Below are 24,057 nucleotides of genomic sequence, written 5' to 3' on the forward strand. Positions count from 1 at the left end.
GGAGGGAGGGAGACACCTGAGGGATGGGGCTGAGGGAGGGAGGGAGACACCTGAGGGATGAGGCTGAGGGAGGGAGGGAGACACCTGAGGGATGGGGCTGATGAAGGCAGGGCCGAGAGGCGGGGCTTCTCAGCCGTCCTGCAGGGACTATCTGTCGCTCAGGGTTGCAATGAGGAGGCATTGGCACTCCTGAACTTGGTGGTTTGTTGGCAGACGTTTATTACCCGACTAGGTAACAACATCAGATGTTACCTAGTCAGATAATGAAACGCCTGCAAGCAAACCACCAAACTCGGACTCCCGGTCCTTGAAAAAGTGTTTCTGCTTGAAACTGGTCCCTGGCACAAGAAAGGTTGGGGACCACTGCAGTAGAGGTTTAGGACATTCTAAAAATAATCCTTACCGCATAGAAATTGGGAGCACGAATTGCATTGTTAAGTGACATAGTTATAAGGCATGACATCACATGACATACCAATTTACTATAGCAGTTCCAATAGCCCCAGTTCCTGTTCTTAGATAGATTCTGTGTGGTCACTTAATCCCTTGGTCATATGATCACCATTTTTGACCTGCCAATTTCCCAAATGACTTTAATTGTCAGAAGCTAGCAATAAAGGGGGCAAATGGTGATCATAAGACTATAGATGCAGCAATGTCATAATTCCGAGCTGGTTATTGAGCACCCAAATTGCAACCATATGAACTGAGAAAGCTACAAGAGCCAAAACTACAAGGACCCATTGTAACTACTCCTATTCAGTGATGTCATAACTTTGAACACTTTGCAGTATTGCAGGCAAACTCTTCCTACAGCCTGGAGTTTGATCCTGATGGGGCTGAAAGTTGACTTAGCCTTCCTTCTGAGGTCAGTAAAATGAGGATCCAGATTGTTCGGATCACTATGATGACATTGTAAACTGCCCAGAGAGTGCTGTAAAGCACTATGGAGCGGTATATAGGTCTAAGTGCTATTGCTATCAATATTCAGTAATTAACAAATGCAGCCAATTCCAATTGGTTTTAATTTTTTATCTGAATACTTAGATCAGTAAAAGAGATACAAAAAGAAGAGTATTTTTATTAAATTAATAAAAAAAAACAATTTTGGCCCATTTTTGGTTAACTGCCAAAGCAATGTCTGTGAACTCCACCTTGCATCTCACCTTATATGACTAGCATTATAATATCTACCTTTTGAAAAATTAAGTGTTCTAATGTGTTTTCATTCTACTGTAAAATTGAGGATATTTATTTTATTTATATTGCCGCCTATTCTCCCATGGCGACTCGAGGCGGCTTACACAATGTAAAACCATATTTAAAACAAAAAATAAAAATAAAAATAATAAAAACTAACAAAAAGAATCAAATAAATTAGTAAAGTACAATAGAACAAAATTTGGGGAAAAAACAAACAAACAAAAAACAGAAAATCAAAAACCAACTCCCATCTCCCTCCCTGATGACAGCAGATCACACTAGCCACCTGATGGGCTCCATCCCTCTCTGGGTTCCCCAGGCCCGCTGGCAAAACCAGGTCTTCAGTGCCATTCAGAAGAGAGCTAGAGTGGGGGCCATTCTAATCTCTGGGGGAATGATGTTCCAGAGAGACGGAGCCACCATGGAGAAGGCCCTTCTTCTGGGTCCCACCAGGTGTATCTCCCTCAGAGGTGGGACTTGCAACATTCCCTACCTCCTCGCTCTTAATGGGTTGGATGGATGTGATTGACAAGAGATGTTTCCTTAGATAACCCGGACCTAAGCCTTGAAGAGCTTTAAAGGTGATAACCAGCACCTTGAATTGCACCCGGAAGCAAATTGGCAACCAATGCAACTCCCGCAGGAGAGGTGACACATAATTTTTTTCATGGTGTTTTTTGATTGGGAAAAAGTTTCCTCCTTGACTTTCTTTGTTAAGAAAAGGTTGTAATACGCTTCTATAAAACTGAGATTTAATTTAGCCTGTCTACTTAGGTTTACTTCAGAACTTTTCATTATGAGCCAGCTTCTTTGTAAAAGTACGATTGGGTTTTTAATAGCTGGCTGGCCTCTCTCCAGTGGCAAATAACTTTGGAACTGCATAAACTATTAATTTCATGTGATAATGAGCTAAATACAAATTAGTTGAGGCAAGAGGTGAAAGTTCAGTTGGTTATTTTACCAATAAGATAATAGTATATCTTCAAAAGGGCATAAAGTGATTGAAGAAATTAAGTACCATTTGTTTTAGGTCACGCTTACCTTTAGAAAATATATAATTAGGACATGCAGTCCTTAGGAATATCTATCTATCTATCTATCTATCTATCTATCTCTCTATCTATCGTATCTATCTATCTATCATTATTTTACTTTGGTTATTGGTTGATCTTCAGTTTTTCACTTACATGCATGTTTTTCACTTTCCTAAATTTACTACAGAATTGTGGTAATAAGAATTGTACTAAAAAGTAATTCAGCATTATGTATCTGTAGCTGCCCAGAATTGCAGCTATTGGAGAGATGGATGGCTTTATCCTCCATGCTGCATCGAGAGCCCAGGATGGGTTGACTCCTTCCTATGACGTCATTTAGCTGAGTCTGTACTAAGATATAAAAGCCAGCCCCCGGGAAAGACCCCAGCTTTTGACTCAGCTCCTTTCAGTCAGTAGCTGTGTCTCTGAAAGCGTTCTGTTAGATAGCACTCACCAGCTATCTTCAGTACTTTTTTTCCTCGCTTTGACTAATTTAAACTGCTGGTTTTTCTGATGCCAAAATGCTTGGAGGCCTGCCTCTCCACTTTCCACCTGAGCCTTGCCAAAAATTCCCTCATGTTCCTTCTATGCATCCTGTCTCCTAGAGATGAAGCTAGTGTAATGGCACACTGAATTTAAAACTGCCACTCAGGTTAGATAATTTGGCTTTTTGGTGTTGGCCTTTAAATTACTGGTAAAATGTTGCATCACACTCTCAGTGATTAAAGCTGTTTCTTGGTTACATCTCCCATTTTGTTCCATCATCTTTTTTATCTGATTAAAAAAAATTTTTTTGGCATTTTCTCATGGTTTTACTAAAACTCTTCCAGAATAATACATTGTGGAATATATTAAATTGTTCAAAAATATATCATTAGAAATTGAGACACACAATAATGTGGTTAACCTATAACAATTTATTATGTGATTGATTTGATTTGACTTAGCATGGTGTGTTAACTCACTCAGTTATAGCTTAGCATTATTTGGCAACTGTCTTTCCTTATTGGTTTGTGTGAACTTTCCCACTGCACTATAGAATTGTAAATTGTCAGCATTATTGCAGGCATCTGATTTTAGGCTTATACTTGTAACTGTGCTTGAATGCAATGTCTTTGTACATCATGCACACGTATAGTGTGGTTTATTTGCTATTGGCATAGCATCTTCTTTGAACCCAGCTATTCTAAGTTAAAAACCATACTTAACAAATGAACCCATCCAGTGTTGACTATGAGGCCATTCTTTTGGTAAGGATAATGCAGGGTGTGTTAATTTTCATATTTTACTGACAGCTTGGTCCACCCCAAACTGGAAATCCTTCAGTTGTATGTTAGGCTACAGTACTATTGGTTAAACTCACTTCGGATTATGAGACTTTTAGTTCAATGCATTTTCAAAGTCCAACTGATTAAGGAAAGCTGGAATAACAAATGTTTATTGGGTACTGTGTCAAAATCCACTTACATACTTATCTTCCTGTGAGTCCTGATGGCTATATATAGGTTGGCTTTTTTCAGTCTTTTCTGTAAGTCTGATTACCTTAAATCTTGTATTCATTGGTGCCCATTCAACTAATTTATGTTTTCAATCTTCTGCAATATGTATAGATACATTTTGTAACATCGCAACATTTCTCATAAAGCTGCCTTTTTAAATAGAATCCTACCCTTTTAGTGACCTGTTCTTCAAGCAGGTTTTTAGTGTGATTTTTGGTATGCCTTTATTTTTATTTCAAGATGATTATATACTGAGAGTAGACAAGTTAAAGATTTGCCATTTTGCTGTTTTGAATGTTCTATAAGGCACAAGATTTTTTAAACAAAAAGCTCAATTTGATATTTAGTCCACTTGCCTACCATTTTGTCTAGTTGCCATAGCAATGTTGGGAGACTCATGTTTCTATGTTCTATTTATCTATGTAATCTATGTAAAAAAAATTTCTCAAAAAGACAGAGGTTTCTCTCTTTATCAAGCAATTTATAAAAGTGCTAGTAAGAGAGAGATGGTAAGACAATACTGTATCTCTCTTAAACATTAATTTGTGCAAGTGGAAATCTGAAATTGGGTCCCAACAGTTTACTAAATAGTGTATCTATTGCATTCCAAAGGTGCTTTTTCAAGAGGCAACTGGGCTTTCTGGTTTTGCTTCTGATCCAGGAAGCTTCTTCAGCTCTGACTGGTCCCTCTTTCAAATCAGCAATCCTTTCTGTCCAAAATATGGATTTTGCTGTCTTCAAAAGAGTAGCCTTTAAAAAAAAAATGCAGATAGACATCTGATTCTAGTCCTGATCAGTTTTTTCTCCTATGTTGTGCCATGCATTTATGAAGTTGTTGTTTTGTTTCCCCAATGTACAGATCTGCACATGGTTCACTACACTATACTGCATATACCATGTTGCTCAGTTTATGTCTGGGTGTTTTATCCTTGGGGTGGAGCGGCTTCTGTCTTAGTATACTGTATTCTTGGGTTTGAAGCGTGCACATATGTTGTGTTGGCTGAAGATCCTCCTGAGCTTTTCTGATATTCTTCCAACATATGGAATGTTGCTTCGTTTATTGTCTTCTTCGTTGTCTGTTATGGAAGAGCTCCTGTAGGGTGTTTTTTGAGGTTCTATTCACAGCCTTCCCTGACTTCATTGTAGGGAAGGCATTGGACAGTACATGTTTTTCTGTTCTAGGGTGGAAAATGCATGACTATTGTAATGTAACTTCTAAAATAGATGTAATGTAGAAAAAAATAAGCTCCAACTTTTTTAGGGGGGGAAATGGAATTTCTGCTGGTACCACTTGCATGATTCAGCCATTTCTGTTGGCAGCCTCTTAACTTTTGTAGTCCCTTCCTTCCTCATAAAAGACTAAGTCAACCCTCAGCTCCTTAAACGTTGTCCACAAGTAGTTTTGGGGGGAAATATTTTAAAAATATAGAAAGGAAAGCTGCTGTGCGTTTGCAGTGACTTAATTCAGTGTTTCTCAACTGTGGCAACTTGAAGATATATGGACTTCAAGTCTCAGAATTCCCATCCACCATAATGGGCTGAGGAATTCTGGGAATTGAAGTTCACACTTCTTCAAATTGTCATGTGGAAAAACATTGACTTAAATTATATAGACATGGAGGATGGTGTGAAATGTGCCTAATGTAGTCCTTCACCTTGAAGCTGTTGTGAATACGGTGGAAACCAGCAGATGGCTATCTATATTTACATTCTGGTTGAAAGTATTGTTTTTTCTGTGGTCTGAGGTTCTTTGATCCTCACCGATATTTTAAACTGAAGGTTTCATTACCTTTAAATTGGAGATTAATTATAGAAGCCACAGAGCTATAGATTTTCACATGATGTTATTTATTACTGATAAGTATTAGGAGACTATAAATAGGTGGTGTCAAACTTTAATTATTAGAGTTGTAGAAAGTCAATTAGGTTTATCAGCCCTCCCTAAAGAGGTTTTTTTTTTAAATAGTTGTTCTCCTTTTTAAAGTACAATACTTAAACCAAATATCCATCACTAAATTTAGGAGATCACTAACCTTAGCATGTTATAATGCACTTTCAACAGCTTTCGTTCAAAGAAAGTTCTAAAATATTTCTTATTCTGTAAGAGGTTGTTGTTGTGCTGAAATGGTAGTTGCAAATGCAATCCATGTATTATAGTGATGCCCATTTTATAAAAATACAAAATTAGGTTTTGTATCTTCCTTGCTCTATTAAGTAAATTTCTAGGTTATTCAGATTTATTTAATTATTAATGATATGTAATTCAATTTCTTTGTAGCCATTTTTTACTATTGTTTCTAATCATATTGATTATTTGGTTATTGTAGTTTCTTTTTAAACATTTAATTTATAAATTTTTGTGTCTCTTAGAAGTGAAATTCTAATTTTTGACCATAATAAAGAACTTATTGATTAGACCAGGAAGATGCGTGACTCTAACTATGGATTATCTCCATCTGTTTGACAGATTGCATAGAATTAGACTGAAGGGACCTTAAGAGATCATGGCCTGAATAATGAGTCAGCTCAGTGGATGATTTCCACCATAGCATGTAATTGCTGACTCCTCTCTTTTGCAAGTAGAAAATGGATTATAAAGTGGTTCTTAAATTCTGAGGTAGTAGAGAAAAATAGTTTCAGCTATAGACATTTTCCCCAAATAACTGTTCTTAGTAGTAGAACATTATCTTTGCATAAAGGAGGTGATCAGTTCAGGTCTTAATTATTATTAATTAAAAGATTTCAGGTAATAGAGTTAAGAAAGAGAACTGTCATCAATTAGAGTAGCACAAATCGCAATAGATAGAAGTCTGATGTCCCCCTGTCACATGTATTAGGCTAAAACTGACACTATTTTCAGGAAGATGTCAAAGTTTAATATTAGTAGTTAAGAATGATAGTCATTAACACTTCAAATATCCATCAGGATGGAAATAATTGGAGGAGACAGTATGAATAGATGTACTAGAAGCTTGATTTTAAAGAAGCTTCATACGTTTGGATTCATAACAGTTTAAAATTTAATATGTGTCTGATTCCAATGAGCTAATAGTTTTGGTATGCTTAGTGAACTTCCCCTCACTACTTCTAACATGTACCAACATACGTTTTCTAAGAGAAATGGCTACTAATATTTTGGATAAAACAGTCTTCTTCAAGTGTGTTCCTCACCTCCCCAATACACTAGGAAAGCAACACCCAGAATTTCCAGTTAATGGGAATTTGAAACTCGAAGTTTTACTACTGAAGAATTCCAAGTGAAAGTTGGAATAAAGTCTCAGATCTGAAAGGAGACTATGGTTTTTGTTTTAGAAATAGGATTGGTGTTAGAAAAAACAAGCCACAAATTTATTTAAATATATGGAAATGTATTCCTGATTCTTCAGATCCAAACTATTCTCCAGCATGCCTATGGGAGAATCTACACATATGGGTTGAATCTGCCTTTCTGCCCAGAGACTGAGTCATTTCTCATGGAGTGGCCTCTACCCTACAGAGGAAGAGCTATCCCCCCTCCTCGGGGAAAAAAGAAGTGATACGGACCATCCAAGCTTCCAGGAGACCTTTCACCAATAGAATATATGACGCTACCTGGAAAGCATTCTGCAGCTGGTGTACTAGAAAAGAAATGGATCCCATAACGGTCTCAATCCCACAGATCTTGGACTTCTTGCAGGATGGACTCGACAAAGGCTTCTCACCCAGCACTCTATGCAGACAGGTGGCTGCTCTGTCCACAGTGCTGAATTATGGAGATTTAGACTCCCTAGCCCACCACCCGGTGGTCTGTACCTTCATCAAGGGAGCAGTCAATCTCAAACCACTTACAATTCATAGGTACCCCACCTAGGACCTATCTAAAGTCCTGCAAGCCCTCACTCTGGCACTGTTTGAACCTCTGCAGTCTAACAATCTGCGCTACTTAACATTGACAGTCGCCTTCTTAGTAGCCATCACTTCAGCCAGGTGCAAAGAACTGGCAGCTCTTTTGGTCAGAGAAGACTTTTGAACCTTTCACTCAAACAGTGTAGTTCTATATCTGGATCCCTCCTTCGTCCTTAAAATTAACTCTCGCTTCCACAGGTCTCAAGAAATTATCCTACCGGATTTTTGCCTTGCTCCATCTCACGACGTGGAGCACAGATGGCACACACTGGATGTAATGAGGACACTCCGCAGGTACATCAAATGAACTTCATCGTATCGCAGTTCTGAAGCCCTGTTAGTCTCATTTCGACCGTCTTCCATGGGTCCCAAGCTCTCATCATCGACCATAGGCCGTTGGATAAGGGCTTGTATAGCCAAGACCTACGAGACTCAGGCTCTTCCCGTACCCAGACGAGTAACCGTCCATTCAACAAGAAGTGCAGTTACCACAGCTGCCTGGGCAATGCAAGCCTCACTTGAGGACATCTGAAAGGCAGCAATGTGGTCCTTCCGTTCTCCTTTTGTAAGGCACTACAAACTGGACACATACACCTCAGCAGAGGCGGCCTTTGGCAGAAGAGTGCTACAACAAGTACATACAGATGGGGGTTAACAGGACCAGACTTCTTCCCACCCATAGGGACTGCCAGCTTTGGTATGTCCCGTATGTGTGGATTCTCCCATAGGCATGCTGGAGAATAGGCATTGGCTTACCTGAACATAGTTTCTCAGCATGCCTTGTGAGAATCCATTCCCACCCTAGCAACTGTCTGGTCCAGTGTCCAAATGGGAGGCAGAGCCAATGCCACAAAGAAGATCATCAGGTGGCTGCGCCTTCGTCATGATTGGGGACTTCCTGGCCTGACAGGAAGAGGCATGGCAAAGATTGATGACTCAGTCTCTGGGCAGAAAGGCAGATTCAACGCATATGTGTGGATTCTCTCAAGGCATGCTATGAAACTGCGTTCAGGTAAGCCAACACCTATTCTCTAGTTGGGATGATGGCAAAATCTGTAGCTCTTTTAGTAAATTATATTGATGATTATGCTTGCTTTGTTTATGATATATCTGCTTTCCTTCAACTTCTGTAGTTTATGCCCTTCTAATAGAAAGTCTTAATACTGTACCAACAATGAAGTTTGAGACAGTAATAGTCTTTAATCTTGCTTATCTTGCTTGGCAACATTCTGCTTCCTTTTTGTAATTTTTACAGTTGCATATAAGTTTAATTATTACATGGCTGGAAATAATAAGATACAAATTATCTAATCTAAATTAATTAATTCATGAATATTGTAGAATGGTGTTATACATGCACGCATATTTATAATAATTTTGCATCAGCACAGAGCCAGGTAAATAGCTTTTGTACAGATTAGTTTGTAATCTGGGTTTGCATATGAGGAACAAGAAGCATGATAATAGAATAATTTCATTAGAAGAACCCCAAATGAGTCAAATTGTTCCAGCAGCCAATTTATTAGATAAGGGAGTGCAGTTCATTTCCAAAATTGTTTAAGTAATTTTGCCAGAGACACTGATTTTGACTGAAAACATCCTTAAGTGAAAATTCAAATCCTGCATTTGGAACCAATTGATTTAATTTCTGTATTGCTTAGCTTTTTTCAATTTTACATTAACTTTATTTATAAAAACATTTATTAGAGACGCCCTTCATTCTTGTAGGTTCCAGGTTGATGTGCAAATGCAATTTAAACAGGAAGTAAAGGTCAATTTTTAAAAATCTGAACCATTCTGGGAACAAATTTACAGAATATGAATAAATAAAACAGGATTATAAAGCTTCTACCTATTTTGCTTGTAGTTCAGCAGAACTTTTTGCATCTATTCAATGATAAATAACACTGGAATTACTTGGAGACTCACTGCAAGAATTGACATAGTTCAGAGCTTTAAAAACTTATAGAGTATAGGTAGTCATAGACTTTCAATCATTCATTGACTATTTGAAGTTACAACAGTACTGAAAAAGTTACTTATGACCGTTTTTCACACTTATGTTGGTTGCAGTTGAATAGAGATTCCGTTGTGAATCAATTGTGCTGAACATAAATTGACCTAGGCCTATAGCCTGATTTACATACAAATGGTCAATTAACAACCATTCACTCAGTAACCATTCAAAGTGAATTTTTAAATAACTTTATTAAGTTTTTTGAAACTAAACAATAAGCACTAACAAGAAGCTGTTTCAAATCTCCATTTGATCATGGAGTCGAGTCTATTTTTCAAATTCTTCACTGCTTCTCCCCGCCTCTCAGATAAGGTCTCTTTGAAAGAGTTTCTAGAAAAAAACTGGATGTTTATGTAATATTAAATAAATGATGCTGATAAACCATAATGATTGTGTTCACATAGTATGCAAAATACATTGTGGACCAATGAAGCATGCCAGGAAGATCTCTGAGCTTTTCTTTCTCTTCTGCCTGTCAGACATAAAATATTTTTTTTCTTTGTGTCTCATAAAAAATAGGGCCTTTGTTTACACTCCTCTATTTCAAGTTATGACTCTGAACAAGGTTTTGGTGGTATGAAAGTCTGCTTAAATTATAGAGGAAAGACTTGTGAGAAGTTTATGTCTGTGTATTATCTATAATCTGACAACTGGGAGTTAGAAAGATGTGATTTGGGGCTGAGGTAAATGGGTAATTGCTAAATGCATTCATAAGCTTTCTTATCCCTGCAGTTGTTAATTAAAAGGCTACACTGATATGTAAAGTTGAAAATGTTTTTATCAACTGCTTCAAAAGAAGATTTGGAAATCTACTTTCCAAAAACTAGTAGCTTAAAGAACAGTGAATCTTGATGAAACAAATATATGGAGGGTAGATCTATCTAATGATGATGTCTGGAAACTTCATGTCTTGAAATAATAGGTTGGGTATCTTCAGTCTGAAGAAGCTATTTGGATAAGCACAAAAGAAGTTCAGTTGCCATGATTCAACTGCCAAAGACAAGTAGGGTTGGGGCTGATCTCATGTTTGTCCTTATTTTGGACAAAGATCAGTATAGAACAAAACAGTTAGCAAACTGAAAGTAAAAAAAGGTAGACCAAGCATAAGACTTAGATTAAAAATATATTGTCACTAATGTTACCAATAGTACAGTATGTTCCTATGGTATTATTTATTTATTTGGCTGTGTGGTTAGACATGCAAGGATTCTTCTGTATAGAAGCACTCAGACAAATTCCTTGTATGGCTAACCACACTTGTCCAAACAAACAAACAAACAAATAAACAAACAAATAAATAAATAATAGAAACATACCTTACAGTGGTAACAATAGTAACAACATACTTTTAATCTATGTTTTATGTTCTAGGATCAAAAAACAATGTTATTCATCTAAAATAAAGGCATAAAGCTAAAATTCGTAGGAGGTTAAAATAAATTAGAATAAAGCAACATATATCTATCTATACTTACTTAGTTATTGTTTAAAGGTTAGGCACGATTATACTATACAGTACTTAGGGATGGTCATCACTCAGTTGAATCTTGTCTTACTAGCAGCATAACAGAATTTGGCTATATCCAGAGAGGTAGAAAATATCAAAACAACTTAGATATTTTACCAGATGAGGGGAAATAAAATAGATTATAATATCTGTATAAAAGCAGCAGTACAGTAAAATGTGGGTAATACATTTTATGGTGCCTGTAACACGTGGACATAATCAAACACCATATAGTATTGATTTTTTTTATATCTGCCTTTCAAAATGGCTGCCAGCATTAAAGACCTTCTCAACTTGGATATATAATATTGTTTGAGTATCTTGCCAGTTTAAACATATAAGATTGGCTGCTCAGAAAAGCATTCTTTGGCAGTAGAGTCTGGTCTTGTATTTCCACATTCAGAATGTGTTAAAGGGTCTCCTGGCTTGTTCATGTCCCAAAGAAATAAAAACCTCTTGTGAAAAGCCATAAAATTGCAATTTAGCAAGGAGATATCACTTCCATCTAAGCATTAAAAATTGTCTACAAATGTCAGGGAGGTCAAACCTATGGGGAAAAAAATTAACTCCAGGCATTATGTGAAGAAAATCAGCCAGTTTTTTAATCTCAATCTTAATTGACTCCTTTTTGCAGTGAAGCACATCATTAGAGACAGCATGGTACTTGGAGGATATTTCTTAAGAATTTGGATTGTCCAATTTCTAATTCTGATTAATTGTCATAATACAAGAACTGGGCACATAAGTGGCTGTATAGCTGTAGTGAAAAAAAGAGACTGACACAAAAAAGGCATCTCTTGTTCTGTAACAAGTTTCAATTGCTAAAACTGATCTGTGGGATTACAAGTTACATTATCTAGATGTGTGTTCTTCTGACCTAAAAGCCTGAAGACAATTCCAAGATACAATACCTGAAAACTTTAGCTTGTTTAATTTTATGTCCATTTATTTGTTACATATGGATTCAAGGGTGCTTCGCAAATACTAATATTTTTGTCTTTTCATATTTTATTGTTAATTCATCATCTGTGCAATGAGTGTCAAATGATTTTAGTGCACATTTTAAGCTAATTGGAGTCTAGAAAAAAGGACCTGCATAATCCATATAAAGTAGCAATGGGATGTATCTATGTGCCAACTCTGGTATAAAAAAAAATCAGGAGTGTTCTGACAGGTCACTAGGGAATTTAAATACAGATTCAATAATGGTGGTGTCAAAATGCAGCCCCAACTCCTCACTGAGGGAACTGTTTTTGAGATGGCCTTGTGAAGTAAATCAAATTTTGACACAATTTATATAACAGTAGTAATAGCCATTTATTTTGGATTTACTGAGTTTGCCCCACAGTTGATTCTAGATATTTATTGTAGAAAATTTTAATCTGAATTTAGGTCTAGGTCTAGGACAAAAATGACAGTTGTCCTCCTGTCATCCAGGATATTTGTCATAACCTGGATGAGAGAGCCTAGGATGGGTATGACTCCTTCTGATGACATCATCAAGTTGGGTCCGTCTAGTATAAAAGTAGCCTGTGGGAGAAACCCCCCAGCTTTGACTCAGCTTATTTCGATGACCATAAGCTGGTGTCTCTGAAAGCAGTTTAGTTAGCAAAAGTGAAAGCTATCTTCATCATTGGCATCCAATCTCCTGCAACGCCGAGGATTCAACGTTTTCTTCAACCGAGGGAGACTGTAAGTAGGGAGTAACTCTTGATCCTCCCCCACAGTCTTCCCTCAGTGATTTCGGCTGCCACGATGGTAAAGATTGCATCAGCGATAACAGCGCCTCTCAGCTGATCGTAAATTTTCACTTTATTGCTGTTTACAGCCTAAGGAGCGATTTAACCCCTGCGTAGCCTGTAGCTCTTGTGAGTGGCCAATTTGGAGGCTTCTTCAACCGCATGTGGTGAGCGGCCATTTTGAAAGCTGCTTCTTCTAAAGAAAGTAGCGAGTGGCCATTTTAGGTGGCATCATCCCCCAAAGGCCAGCTTCTACTATTCATAAGCTCTTATTCAGGCTACTGCATAGACAACACATAGTGAGGATCGCTTCCAGCACCTTTGTGTCTGTTTATGCATACTATGGATCAAGACAAGGCCCACACAGAGCTTTCAGGCCTGATCTCTCAAAGTTCCCAAGCTGGCAAAAGAAAGAAGGTGGCAACACTCCTAGTCTGTTCAAAGGGAGCTGGCGGCCAAGATTAGGGCCAAAGCTTTGGGCCCTAAGAAAACATCTCAGGCTGAATTAAAGGCAGAGAAACAAAGGCATATGCAGCCTTAGAAAGGCAGTTCAACAAAACTATTGAGCAAATGAGGGGTCAACTACAACAGGCTTCCCAACCAGCCAATCCTCTAGTTGTTCAGCCAGCTACTTCTAGGGAGAGGGAAGATACCTCAGCTCCTCTTAGCCACCTCCAATCCTGGTCCCAGAGTGACCTGAAATCCAACCAGGACCTCAAGACTTGAGCAGGTCAGGTTCCAACTTCGCCCAGACTCCTTGGGATCTTCTTCATCTATCCCATCCATGGCCCAAAGCAGCTCTCGATCAAGACCAGAGGCCACTTTTACTCCAACAGCAGCAGGTCTTCGGCCCCCGGATCCTCCATTGAGTGGCAGATCTTCTGACATTAATGAAGTAGTCTCCTTAGCCATCAGACAGGATCTGGCAGAAGGGCTTCAACACATCTTCAGGCTTTCAGACAGACCTCACCTTCCTTCCCGGCTTTTCCTCTAGCGCAGATTCCCCAAAGGGGACTACCTCGCCGTGTAGTACAAAGGGCCCATCTCACTCAGGGAGAGTATGAGGAATCATCTGAGTGCATCCCCTCCCCTGATTCTGATCTGGAAGAGGGAGAAATCTGGGACCCCAACCTCTCAGAGGAAGAGGAAGATCTGAGGCCTGATCAGCCTCCTTCGGCTTCTGTATTCAAATCCGCTTTATTCAAGCCTCTCCTACACAAGGCACTGGTAACAGCCCAGTTGTCAGCGGAGGAAATTGCCCCCAAGCCTCAAGTGGTACAATCGGGGCATGGGGATTCCCTCTTCTCCAAACCCATTGTTCATTCGGAGGTCCTTCCTTCCCCCATCATCTTTCTTGACTTAGTCAAGGAACAATTTGCCTTCCCCATTGCAGGCCCCCGCCCATCGTTCCAAGATAAGCAGTTCTACAATGTGGGTCCTTAGCTATGGCTCTGGCAGTTCCCCCACTGGTCGCCCCAGTTGTGGCCTCCTCCTCAAGCACTCCAACTGAGGCCGAGGACATATTAAAGGCAGAGGACACATGCTCCAAACAAACACTGAAGCTTAACCATCAAGCCTCGGCTTGGGCCATCCAGGCCTCGACTGCTGCATCATTTTTTACAAGGACTTCCATCCACTGGCTATGCCAACTTCAAGGCCACATACCTCCATCAGACTGTAGATCGCATCAAGGCCTCAATAAGATCATAGCAGCAGCAGAGTTCTCGGCGGACGCCACCCTCAATGCCGCCAAGTTCTCTTCCAGGGCCATGGCATCATCAGTGGCAGCTAGGAGACTGCTATGGCTATGTAATTGGCAAGCGGAGCCTCGCCGAAAGTGGAAACTAGCTTCTGCCCCATGTACCAGTGAGAAGATGTTTGGAGATACCCTTGACCCATTTGTTGTTGAAACAAAAGACAAAAGGAAAGTCCTTTCATCAACGGGAAAGAAGGCAGACTTCTGCCCTACCCCATACCGGCTTCCCTCATTCAGGCCCGAAAATGCTTCTCACTTCTCCAGACCTCAGAGAGCGTATTGTCAGTGTCAAGATCAATGCCATGAGGCTACCGGCAGACAACAAGCTAAGGGTAAATGGCCCTTTCGTGGGGGAGGGGGATCACTCCTTCTGTCGCTTTAAATAATCTCTCGTTCTCCCCTCCCATCGGAGGTCGTTTGGCCTCCTTTGCCTCCAGATGGGAGGAGTCAACGACAGACGCCTGGGTACTCAATACAATAAGGTCAGGGTTACAATTAGAATTTCTATCACTACCCCCAGAAAAATTTCTACTCTGAACGCATAACAGTGTTCAGCTTTACCTCTCTACCAGGCCAACCTTGAGAAACAATATACTGTGAAAACCAAAGCTGTTGGGGTCTGATAAGATGAAAAAACGCTGAGGTTGAACCCTAGCATTACAGAGTAGGATTGTCAGCTCCAGTTATAACTGTGAATGGGATGGCATTTCCTCTGAAGGAGCAAGTTTGTGATTTGAGGAGGTTCCCCCCCCCCCCATGGCTACTGCTAGATAGACAGGCAGAAGCAATGGCCAGGGAACCTTTGCCCAGCTTCAGTTATTGTGCCACCTGTAACTTACCTGGAATGGGAGCCCCTGGCAAACTGTGACTATAGAAAGAAGGTCTTTAGTAACTTGTGATGACCCGGGGCGTGGCACAAAAATAACAAAGTCACCAAAGTAGATAAATTCCCTTTAATACTTTCAACTTGGCCCACAATGTCCAATTATCCTCGGCGGGAGATCAAACTCCCCCAAAAACAGTCTACAAAGGGAAGAAATGCAGTCTGAATCCAAAATACAGATAAAGTAGAAATTAAAAAACCCAACACAAACCACACTGAAGTAATTAACACGACAGACCAGGATAATAACTTGCAGACTTCCAAAAGATAACAAGGCACACACAGTTGGGAGGACGTCAAAACCCAGATAAGCCTTGACAAAGATAATGCATGCTTTGCTTCCAGCAACTTTGCCATGCACAGTTTGCCCTTCTAAACAGTCTTCCCAGCTGCAGCCCATGAAGGGGATCAGGGCCCTTTCCTCCCCCGTAAACCACATTGCTCCCTTATCCATTCCTCCCTGTGTGCCCTAGGATGAAGAGGGGGTGGGTCTTTCTCTGAATGCCCAGCTGGTTTGTGCTCTTCTCCAGTTTTCTCCACAGCCACCGGAGCCACACTCCCACTCCCTGTCACCTGTTCCTCTCCATCGGAATCAGAGTCCAACTGGGGCATGACACAACTTATCAAGAACCTACAGTTTTAAATGCTTTATTTATTTATTTATTTGTTTGTTTATTTAAACAATTAGCTGTTTACCTTACCACGGGGTAAATGTAGGCAGCTTACAATATTAAAAATATAAAATTATACAAATAAAATACTACAAAAATATAATACACAACCCTAGCTAAAATGAGGAAGGAGGGAGTGGGGTAAGTAGTGGGGAGAGGTATGTGGCACAAAGGCAACACAGTCAGATAATCAATAGGAGTCCCTTTATTAGCTCCCACTTGCCCCCAATGTTATGTTTACTTTCTGGGCTGGAGAAAAACTCTCCTAGGAACAGCCTTTGGCTGCAGAGAATCAAGTCCAAAACGTGGTCAACAAAAACTGTAACGATAAATCCAATCAAGGCAAGATGAGGTAATTAGTTTGGCAGAGCAGTGACAGTAATTAAACCTGGTTGGGAGGCTGCCAGGAATACAGAAACCAAAGTCAACACAAAATAAGCTCACGTTTGTTTCCAGCAGACGCCGCACTCAGCTTGCATCTCTTTTAAACTCTCATTCTCGGGTGTGGCTAATGAAGGGAATCAGGGCCCTTTCCTCCCCCATAAACCACGCAACCCACATTGCTCTCTTCTCTGTTTCTGTCTGTGTGCCCTAGGATGAAGAGGGGGGTGGGCCTGGGACTTTCTCTGAACTCCATCTCCCTTGTTCTACCTCTCCCCTGCTCTGCCCAGCCAGACTTTGCCCTTCCCCAGTTTCCTCCACAGCCAACAGAGCCACACTCCCACTCCCTGACAGCTGTTGATCTTCTTCCTCGAATACAGACTCTGACAGTGGCATGACAGGTGGGATCTTTTATTAATCAATCAACCATCCCCATTGTAAAAGCTCCCCCTCTTTGGAACCCTGAACCAACTGGCAGAGCCAGGTCTTTAAGCTCTTGCAGAAGGTCAGGAAGATAGGAGCCAACCTCATTCTGGGAGGCAAGATGTTCCAAAGGGCAGGAGCAATAGCAGAGAAGGATTCCTGGACCCTACCAGCCAGAATACTGTGGCTGATGGTGGCTTAAGCATACTGTACCACCTCCTGCCAGCATGAGTGGGGAAGGCAATCCCATTTGGAAGAGATGGTTCTCAAGTAGCCTGGGCCCTTACCATGAAGGGCTTTATAAAGATGATTACCAACACCTTGAATTGCACCCGGAATCAAACTAGCAGCTAGTGCAGCTCAGAGAGCAGGGGTGATACATGGGATCACTTGGGACCTTGAAAACTGCTGCGCTCTGCACAGCTCTATCTTCTGAATGTTCTTCAAGAGAGTAGCCTCATATAGAGTATATTGCAATAGTCCAAATGTGAGATGACTAGGGCTTGAATAATTGAGTGCAGGGATTCCTGATCCAAGAAAGGTAACAACTGGTGTGCAACTATGAAATTGGCCAAGGCTGCTTTGCTGTAACTGCCACTTGCTTCTTGAATGGGAGTTGCGAGTCCAGGAGAATCCCCAAGTTGCAGAACAGATCTGTCTGCGGCAGTGCCACCCACCCAGAACTAAAGATGTCAGAGACCCAGATCTTATGACTATTATTTATGTAATATTAATTATTTTATTATAGGTGATGTTTGTATTTTGTTATTTAGGCTTTTTGCCATGAATAAAACTTAAGGAAGAAAAAAAACCTTTTCCATAGGAAGGGAAGGCTTCATCTGTGTTATCTTATTCTGTTGAGGTTTCTGCTTTTAATATTGCTTCATTGTTTTTGTTGTTTTAAACTACTGAAATAAATACCTTGCAACTCTGATTAATCTAATCTGGAATAAAATAAGTCAAAATTGTTCTCTTTTGCTTTTTCTTAAATTCTTCTATTTCAGAATTTATGCTCCTAATATTTTGGTAATTAATATGAATAGAAGCTTTTTGTTGTTTGCATTTCTTCTTCAATAGAAATGCAAAACGTTTAGGAAAAATATGGAATATAAAACATGGAACTTATCTATCTTTTAAATAATCAGCTCAGTTCATAATGAGCAATTGCTAATTTGTAGCATCTTCTGTCCTACTAAAAATAATGCCATGACCGCTCCTCTTTACATTTAATTTGACATGATTTTCTAATTACAGCTATTGTGGATGATGAACGGCTTTCAGCAGAGGAGATGGATGAGAGGAGACGTCAGAATATTGCTTATGAATACTTATGCCATCTAGAAGAAGCAAAAAGGTAATCATTTAAATAATATTGGGAAAGTTCTATTGTAGAACTTTGAGAAAATGTTGGATACTGGCAGTACATCCCATTTTACAGAAATGTTAAAACAGTTAATATTAAGTAAAACATTGTGGCTGGGAAGCCAACATAAATAGATGCATTTCTAAGAAAATAACTAAAACATGTCAGTTTTTGGTTTGGCTATCCCAGAGGGAGGATAGATCTCACCATATAAAGAACAAGGAAATAAAGACTTGATTACTTTGGGTAATGGGAGAATGACAACAATCTTAGAGTAATCTAGTTTAAGGTTGTCACTGCTGTTCCCCTTGTCTCCACTGCAGACACTAGAAATGAATTAGAAACAAATGTATTTTTCCACCCTCCTTGTGCTAGATAAGAAAATCAAATTATTTTATAGGAGATTAAGATTAAGATGGAGAAAAACTAAGCCTTTTAATTAAACAGTTCTTAATTATAGAAGTATACTTCAGTAATTATATTCTTGACTCTTTCCCTTTTTAGAGTATATACTTCAGAACACTATTCAAAAACTAATGTGACTCTCAGTCCAAAGAAAGTTCTACATCTTAACCTCATATTGTGTATTGCTTTTAATATAACATTGTTTGTTTTTTTCTGATTTTTTTAAACTTTGGTCAATATTTTAATGCCCTAGTTATTTGAGATTTTGACCTCTATCTCCAAATTTCAATCCGTTAGTGTGCTGGTGATTTATTTACATACTTAAACTACAGCTTGTGTTAAGACATTCAGATGGGTGCTATTATTTGTGGTGACTCTGCAAGTGAAATGCTGCTATTTGAAGCTCCAAGTCTGTGGTATCCTCTTGAAGGTTTGATCTGGCCATTTTGAAGGCCTTCCCACTTCCCAGTTATATGTGTGTGGGCAAAGAAGTGGGCAGACAGTGTGGGCAAATAAGATACTTTCATCACTGAATAAATGGTTCTGCTGTAAATAAAATGTTCTTGTGAATGATTTGCCTGCTCTGTTATTTGCCATAGACCTATGGCAGGTGCAGAATTTTAATTGATAATTAGGGCTATGCTCTGGCTTATAAAACCTGGACCTGCAGCCTGATGTAGGAATTCAAAGTTGTTTTAGATTCCCTTTTTAGGCTGATGTCTCTAATTGGGTCTATTTTCAATTCATTTTTTTGTTTTGCTAAGCTTTTCCCCTAACATGTACTTTTAACAGATCTGTTGTCAAATCATATCACATTGTGCAGGCCCAGTTACAGGTAATGAAACTATGACAGAGAGAAAGAGTTGAATGTATTTGGCTTCTATTACAACTGCATACAATTTTTATCTACAGTCTTCTTGAGTGAATTTATGTGAGATTGTACTCCTTTTGTGAATGACTAAGTGATTTTTGAACCTTCTTTTAGTTTGCTTATAAAATGATCTATGCCTCTTTTTCATATTAATTCTCTTTGCAACATGCAAATATTTTAATGTTTAATATTTTAAAGACAATATTTCAGTTTTAATACTGTTTACACATAGTTCCCTTTTTCATGTTTTCGTAGAGTATTTCTTTATCAAATTGTTTTGCTGTAAACTTGTAAAATATTTTATTTACAGCTATCTATATTTCTATCCTTTGGCTTTATAAGAATATTACTTTTTCCCATTTCATTTTGGTCTTTCTAATAAAGGTGAATGTTTGATAGTAATCAAGGATAGGAAGCCTCTGTTAGATTCCAGTTGCAAAGGAATATTGGAAGTTTGAGACTGCTGTGAAAGTGATCTAAGCAGATTATTAGGGTTAGAAGGCAATACTAAATCCACATTCACATATGGAATTTGGACACTCTTCATTTCTTCATAATAATACATGTTTTTAATACATGTATAATACATGTATTTTTAATAATACACAATGTGTTTATTCTGATTATTAAACCAAATTAAAGGTACCCTTAGGCATATTTTTCTCATACATAAGTATTAGAACTCTGTTTTTCTGAGTTCATGCTCCAGAATTGGGATGAGTCAGAACATGCTATCCTAAATCTGATGCAAGGTGGGATTGGGAACTTCCAGAGCTATAAATTTGGTAATTATGTAGGTTGGATAGTCCTTTCATAGCTTCTCTGATAATTTATTAACTATTTTTTCAAGTTCAGGACATTCTGTACTTAAAAGATCCATTTATAAATGTTTTTCAAAATTTCTTTCAAATAATAATGGATATCACATAGCTTCTCTTGGTGATTCATTCTAGGGCCAAGCTGCTTTTAAACTTGAGGAGTTCTTTCTAGCTTCACTTACTGTGTTGTAGGTCATTTACTATTCCACTCAGAATTTGTTTTGAAGGCCTTTTGGAACAGAAATAGCAGATCTGAAACCAGTATTCAGCTAACATCTTATTAGAGAGAGATTGCTGCAGATTGTCATGCTTGTTTTAAAAAAAAGCTGACATGACTATATAATTCCAGATGCCATAGTTAATAAGTTGAGGTGGGTGTATATTGAGTGCTTTCTAAAATTACTGTTTGGATACTTCCTGAGTTGTAGGTTTAGTAAGCTAAAATATGTGCTATAAACTTGTAAGAGTTGTTTTAGTTAATTATGTTTCTGTAAACAGTGGTTTCTGTTCAAGGTGATATTCATTAAAGGAATGGAATTGCATTTAAGTGTGGCAAGCAGTTTATCTCCAAGTGGAAAAGTATCGGCTTGTACCTTAAAACACATTTGTTTTTGTTTAGCTTGAAAAAAGTGGGCAGAAGGCATAACATAAATCAGAAATTGGTCTTTCTATACTGTTCTTAATTTATTCTTGAAACTTAGTTTTAGAAGCTATTGCAAATAGCTGTGAAGAGATTATTAAAATAATAAGAAAAATTAAATGTTCATGTATCTATAATGGCACACAAGTGTTGCAGGCAAACTCTGCCCACAGCCAGTTCAATCCTGACTGACTCAAGGTTGACTTAGCCTTCTATCCTTCCGAGGTTAGTAAAATGAAGACCCAGATTATTGTGGGCAATATGCTGATGTTGTAAACTGTTCAGGGAGTGCTGTAACACATTATGGAGTGGTATATATAACTCTATTGTTATTGCTATCTCATTAAGTTGTACAGCTTGCGCTTCAGTTATGTTTTTACTATATGTGAATCATTATCTTGGATGAGGGTGAAAAGAAAAAACTGCTTTTCACTAATGCAGCCCTCTCCCTCTGCTTTCTCCATTGTGTGGCTGCGAGAGTCCAGGCAAGGGTTAATTCCATCTCCTAATCAGCTTGGAAAAAATGGACTTTCAGTTTGTGATTTTTTTTAATACAAATATTGTTAACCACTTGATTCTCAAACTTCTTAACATTATGATTAGTTTCAGAATGGTATTGGGGAAATAAGAGAAGGAAGATGCATTGGATATGTTCACTGCCTTGAGGTATTTGCAAAAATAATAAAAGCAAGAAACACATAAATACATAAACAAAAATTCCCAAAGACTTTCAGCTCAGGCAAGATGAATGTCACCAATGATGTCATTTATTTTCATGGGTATCATGTGAAGTATATTATCTTAGCTTGCATTATTCTTAAATAGTTCTTATTATAAAAACCAGAGTTCTGGTGTTCAGAAAAGGAAGTATCTTCTAAATAACATTTTATTAGATCATTGCTAGAAAATTCTTTTTAAATCCAGCACTTGAGGGAGAGGTAAATAAGGGTAGGTTCAAATGTAGTACATTTAAAAACTAAAGGTGTATAATTCTGGTTTATTTTCTGCTCTCATTTCCAAAAAGCAGTTATTAGTTGGTTGCTTATTAAGACAAGTTAAATAACTTACTTAGCATAGATATTGGCAACATCTGATTTCTACTTCCACAACCCAAGTCATTAAAACATATGGAACTTTTAAAGATTGACTTGGTGTTAACTTAAAAGCAGCTCACACTAAATGCTGATAAGCAATTTAATGTTAACAATGAAGTTCAACAATTTAAATTTTATGACAGACTTAACATCACAAATGCAAATAATTAAGAAGTGCCACCCTATGAATCAGATCAAAGACCATATAATCTAGCATCCTGTTTCCCACAGTGGCCAAATATATTTTTCAGGAAGCTTACAAGCAGAGCATGAAAGCAACTGCCAAGGTTCCCATAGAACAGGGGTGGGCAACCCTTTTCCCGGGGCCCCCACCCCCTCTTTAATTCACCCGCCCCCGCCCCCCCCCGGGCCGCCGCCATTAAGTCAAAATCAAATAAACAAAAACATAAAACCATACACACAACCCCCAAAACCCTCGCGGGGGGAAAAAAAAAAACAAAAGGGCGTGGCCCCGCCCCCCCCCCGCCCCCCCCCCCCCCACCCCAATTAGTATTCATTATATTCTGCTTCTGAAATAGATGTTTTGTGAAGTTGTAGTGATGTTCAAGCCTTGATTGAAAAATAATGGGACTTTCTTAATATATAAGTGAATAACTCAGCAAGCATAGGGGTCTGTTTCTACAAATGATGATTATGCAATATAGCTCTTATTAAGTGAATAGCAAGTACGGATAAAAGTTCAATGCAGAAAATTCATAAGTCTTCATGGCTAATTCCCCGAAATAACTGAAATAGATGTGAGGGACATTGCTTGGAACAACTTAAAGATCTCTGTCTTTCTATGGCTAGGACTTCTGGCAATTATGTACCTAAAAATCTGATTGGGGAAGGCTTGATTGCCATGTCAGGTTATCCTGGAAGTCTACTTTTAGTTTCTGTATTACTTCTAAAACAACATTTTATGATGTTGCTAGAAGAAATGCTAGAAGAAATAAGATAATATTATCAATGTGTTCATTGACGGTAGAATACAATGCATCTTGTCTAAAATGCCAAATGAGAAAAATACCACACTTCAAATTAATCCATAAATAGTTTATATGAACATTAATTATTTGAAAAATAAGTAGGAAAGAAAGCAAAAATGAAGAGGACTAAACCAAACAATTAGGCAGTGAGGATACACTGAAGCATGTTGTTATATGCAGTACAGGTAGTCCTTGACATACAACAGATCATTTAGTGACTGTTCAAAGTTATAATGGCACTGAAAAAAGTGACTTAAGACCATTTTTCACACTTAGGACTGTTGCAGCATCCCCATGGTCATGTGATCAAATTTCAGATGCTTGGCAACTGACTCATGTTTATGACTGGTGCAATGTCTGGAGGTCACGTGATCCTCTTTTGCAATCTTCTGACAGGCAAAGTCAAGGGGCAAGCCAGATTCACTTACCCGTGTTACTAACTTAACAACTGCAGTGATTCACTTAACAACTGTGGCAAGAAAGGTCATAAAATGGGGCAAAATTCACTTAACAAATATTTCACTTAGCAACAGAAATTTTGGGCTCAGTAAGGCTCCGATAAAGTTTAATGTGCCTTGCCTCACTAACAGCCACTGCGGACATGATTGCTGAGTCAAGAAAAGCCTTTTTAGCTTCTGGTTGTTGTTTTTTAAGTGATGCTTATAAAAACAAAAAAGCATATTTTTCTATATTAGTTGCAGAAAACAGCTACAGAGACCTCTTAGAACTCACCAAATAACCAGGCACAATATTTTTGGTCCCAATTCTTTCAGACTGAATATGGGGAGATTGTTTTGTTGAATATTTTGTTTATAAAAGAATCAAGAACGTTAGGAAGAGCACCCAGTTTCCTTGGCTACCAGTTTTCTTTGTGCATAG

The 24,057-nt window shown here is 38.5% G+C and overlaps 1 protein-coding gene across 2 annotated transcripts in view; it reads left to right on the forward strand.

Annotated features, from left to right (window-relative positions):
- IQGAP2 (IQ motif containing GTPase activating protein 2) overlaps window positions 1-24,057 on the forward strand; it is a 130,021-nt gene that overhangs the window by 12,305 nt on the left and 93,659 nt on the right. For both annotated transcript variants that reach the window (XM_026670605.2, XM_026670607.2), the window contains exon 2: window positions 18,253-18,352. In XM_026670605.2, the coding sequence (XP_026526390.2) occupies window positions 18,253-18,352 (100 nt within the window). The remainder of the gene's footprint in view (window positions 1-18,252; window positions 18,353-24,057) is intronic.

This window comes from Notechis scutatus, chromosome 2 (genome assembly GCF_049901735.1).
Source record: "Notechis scutatus isolate UNSWTSFEM ecotype Mainland chromosome 2, rNotScu1.2, whole genome shotgun sequence".
Lineage (NCBI taxonomy): Eukaryota > Metazoa > Chordata > Lepidosauria > Squamata > Elapidae > Notechis > Notechis scutatus.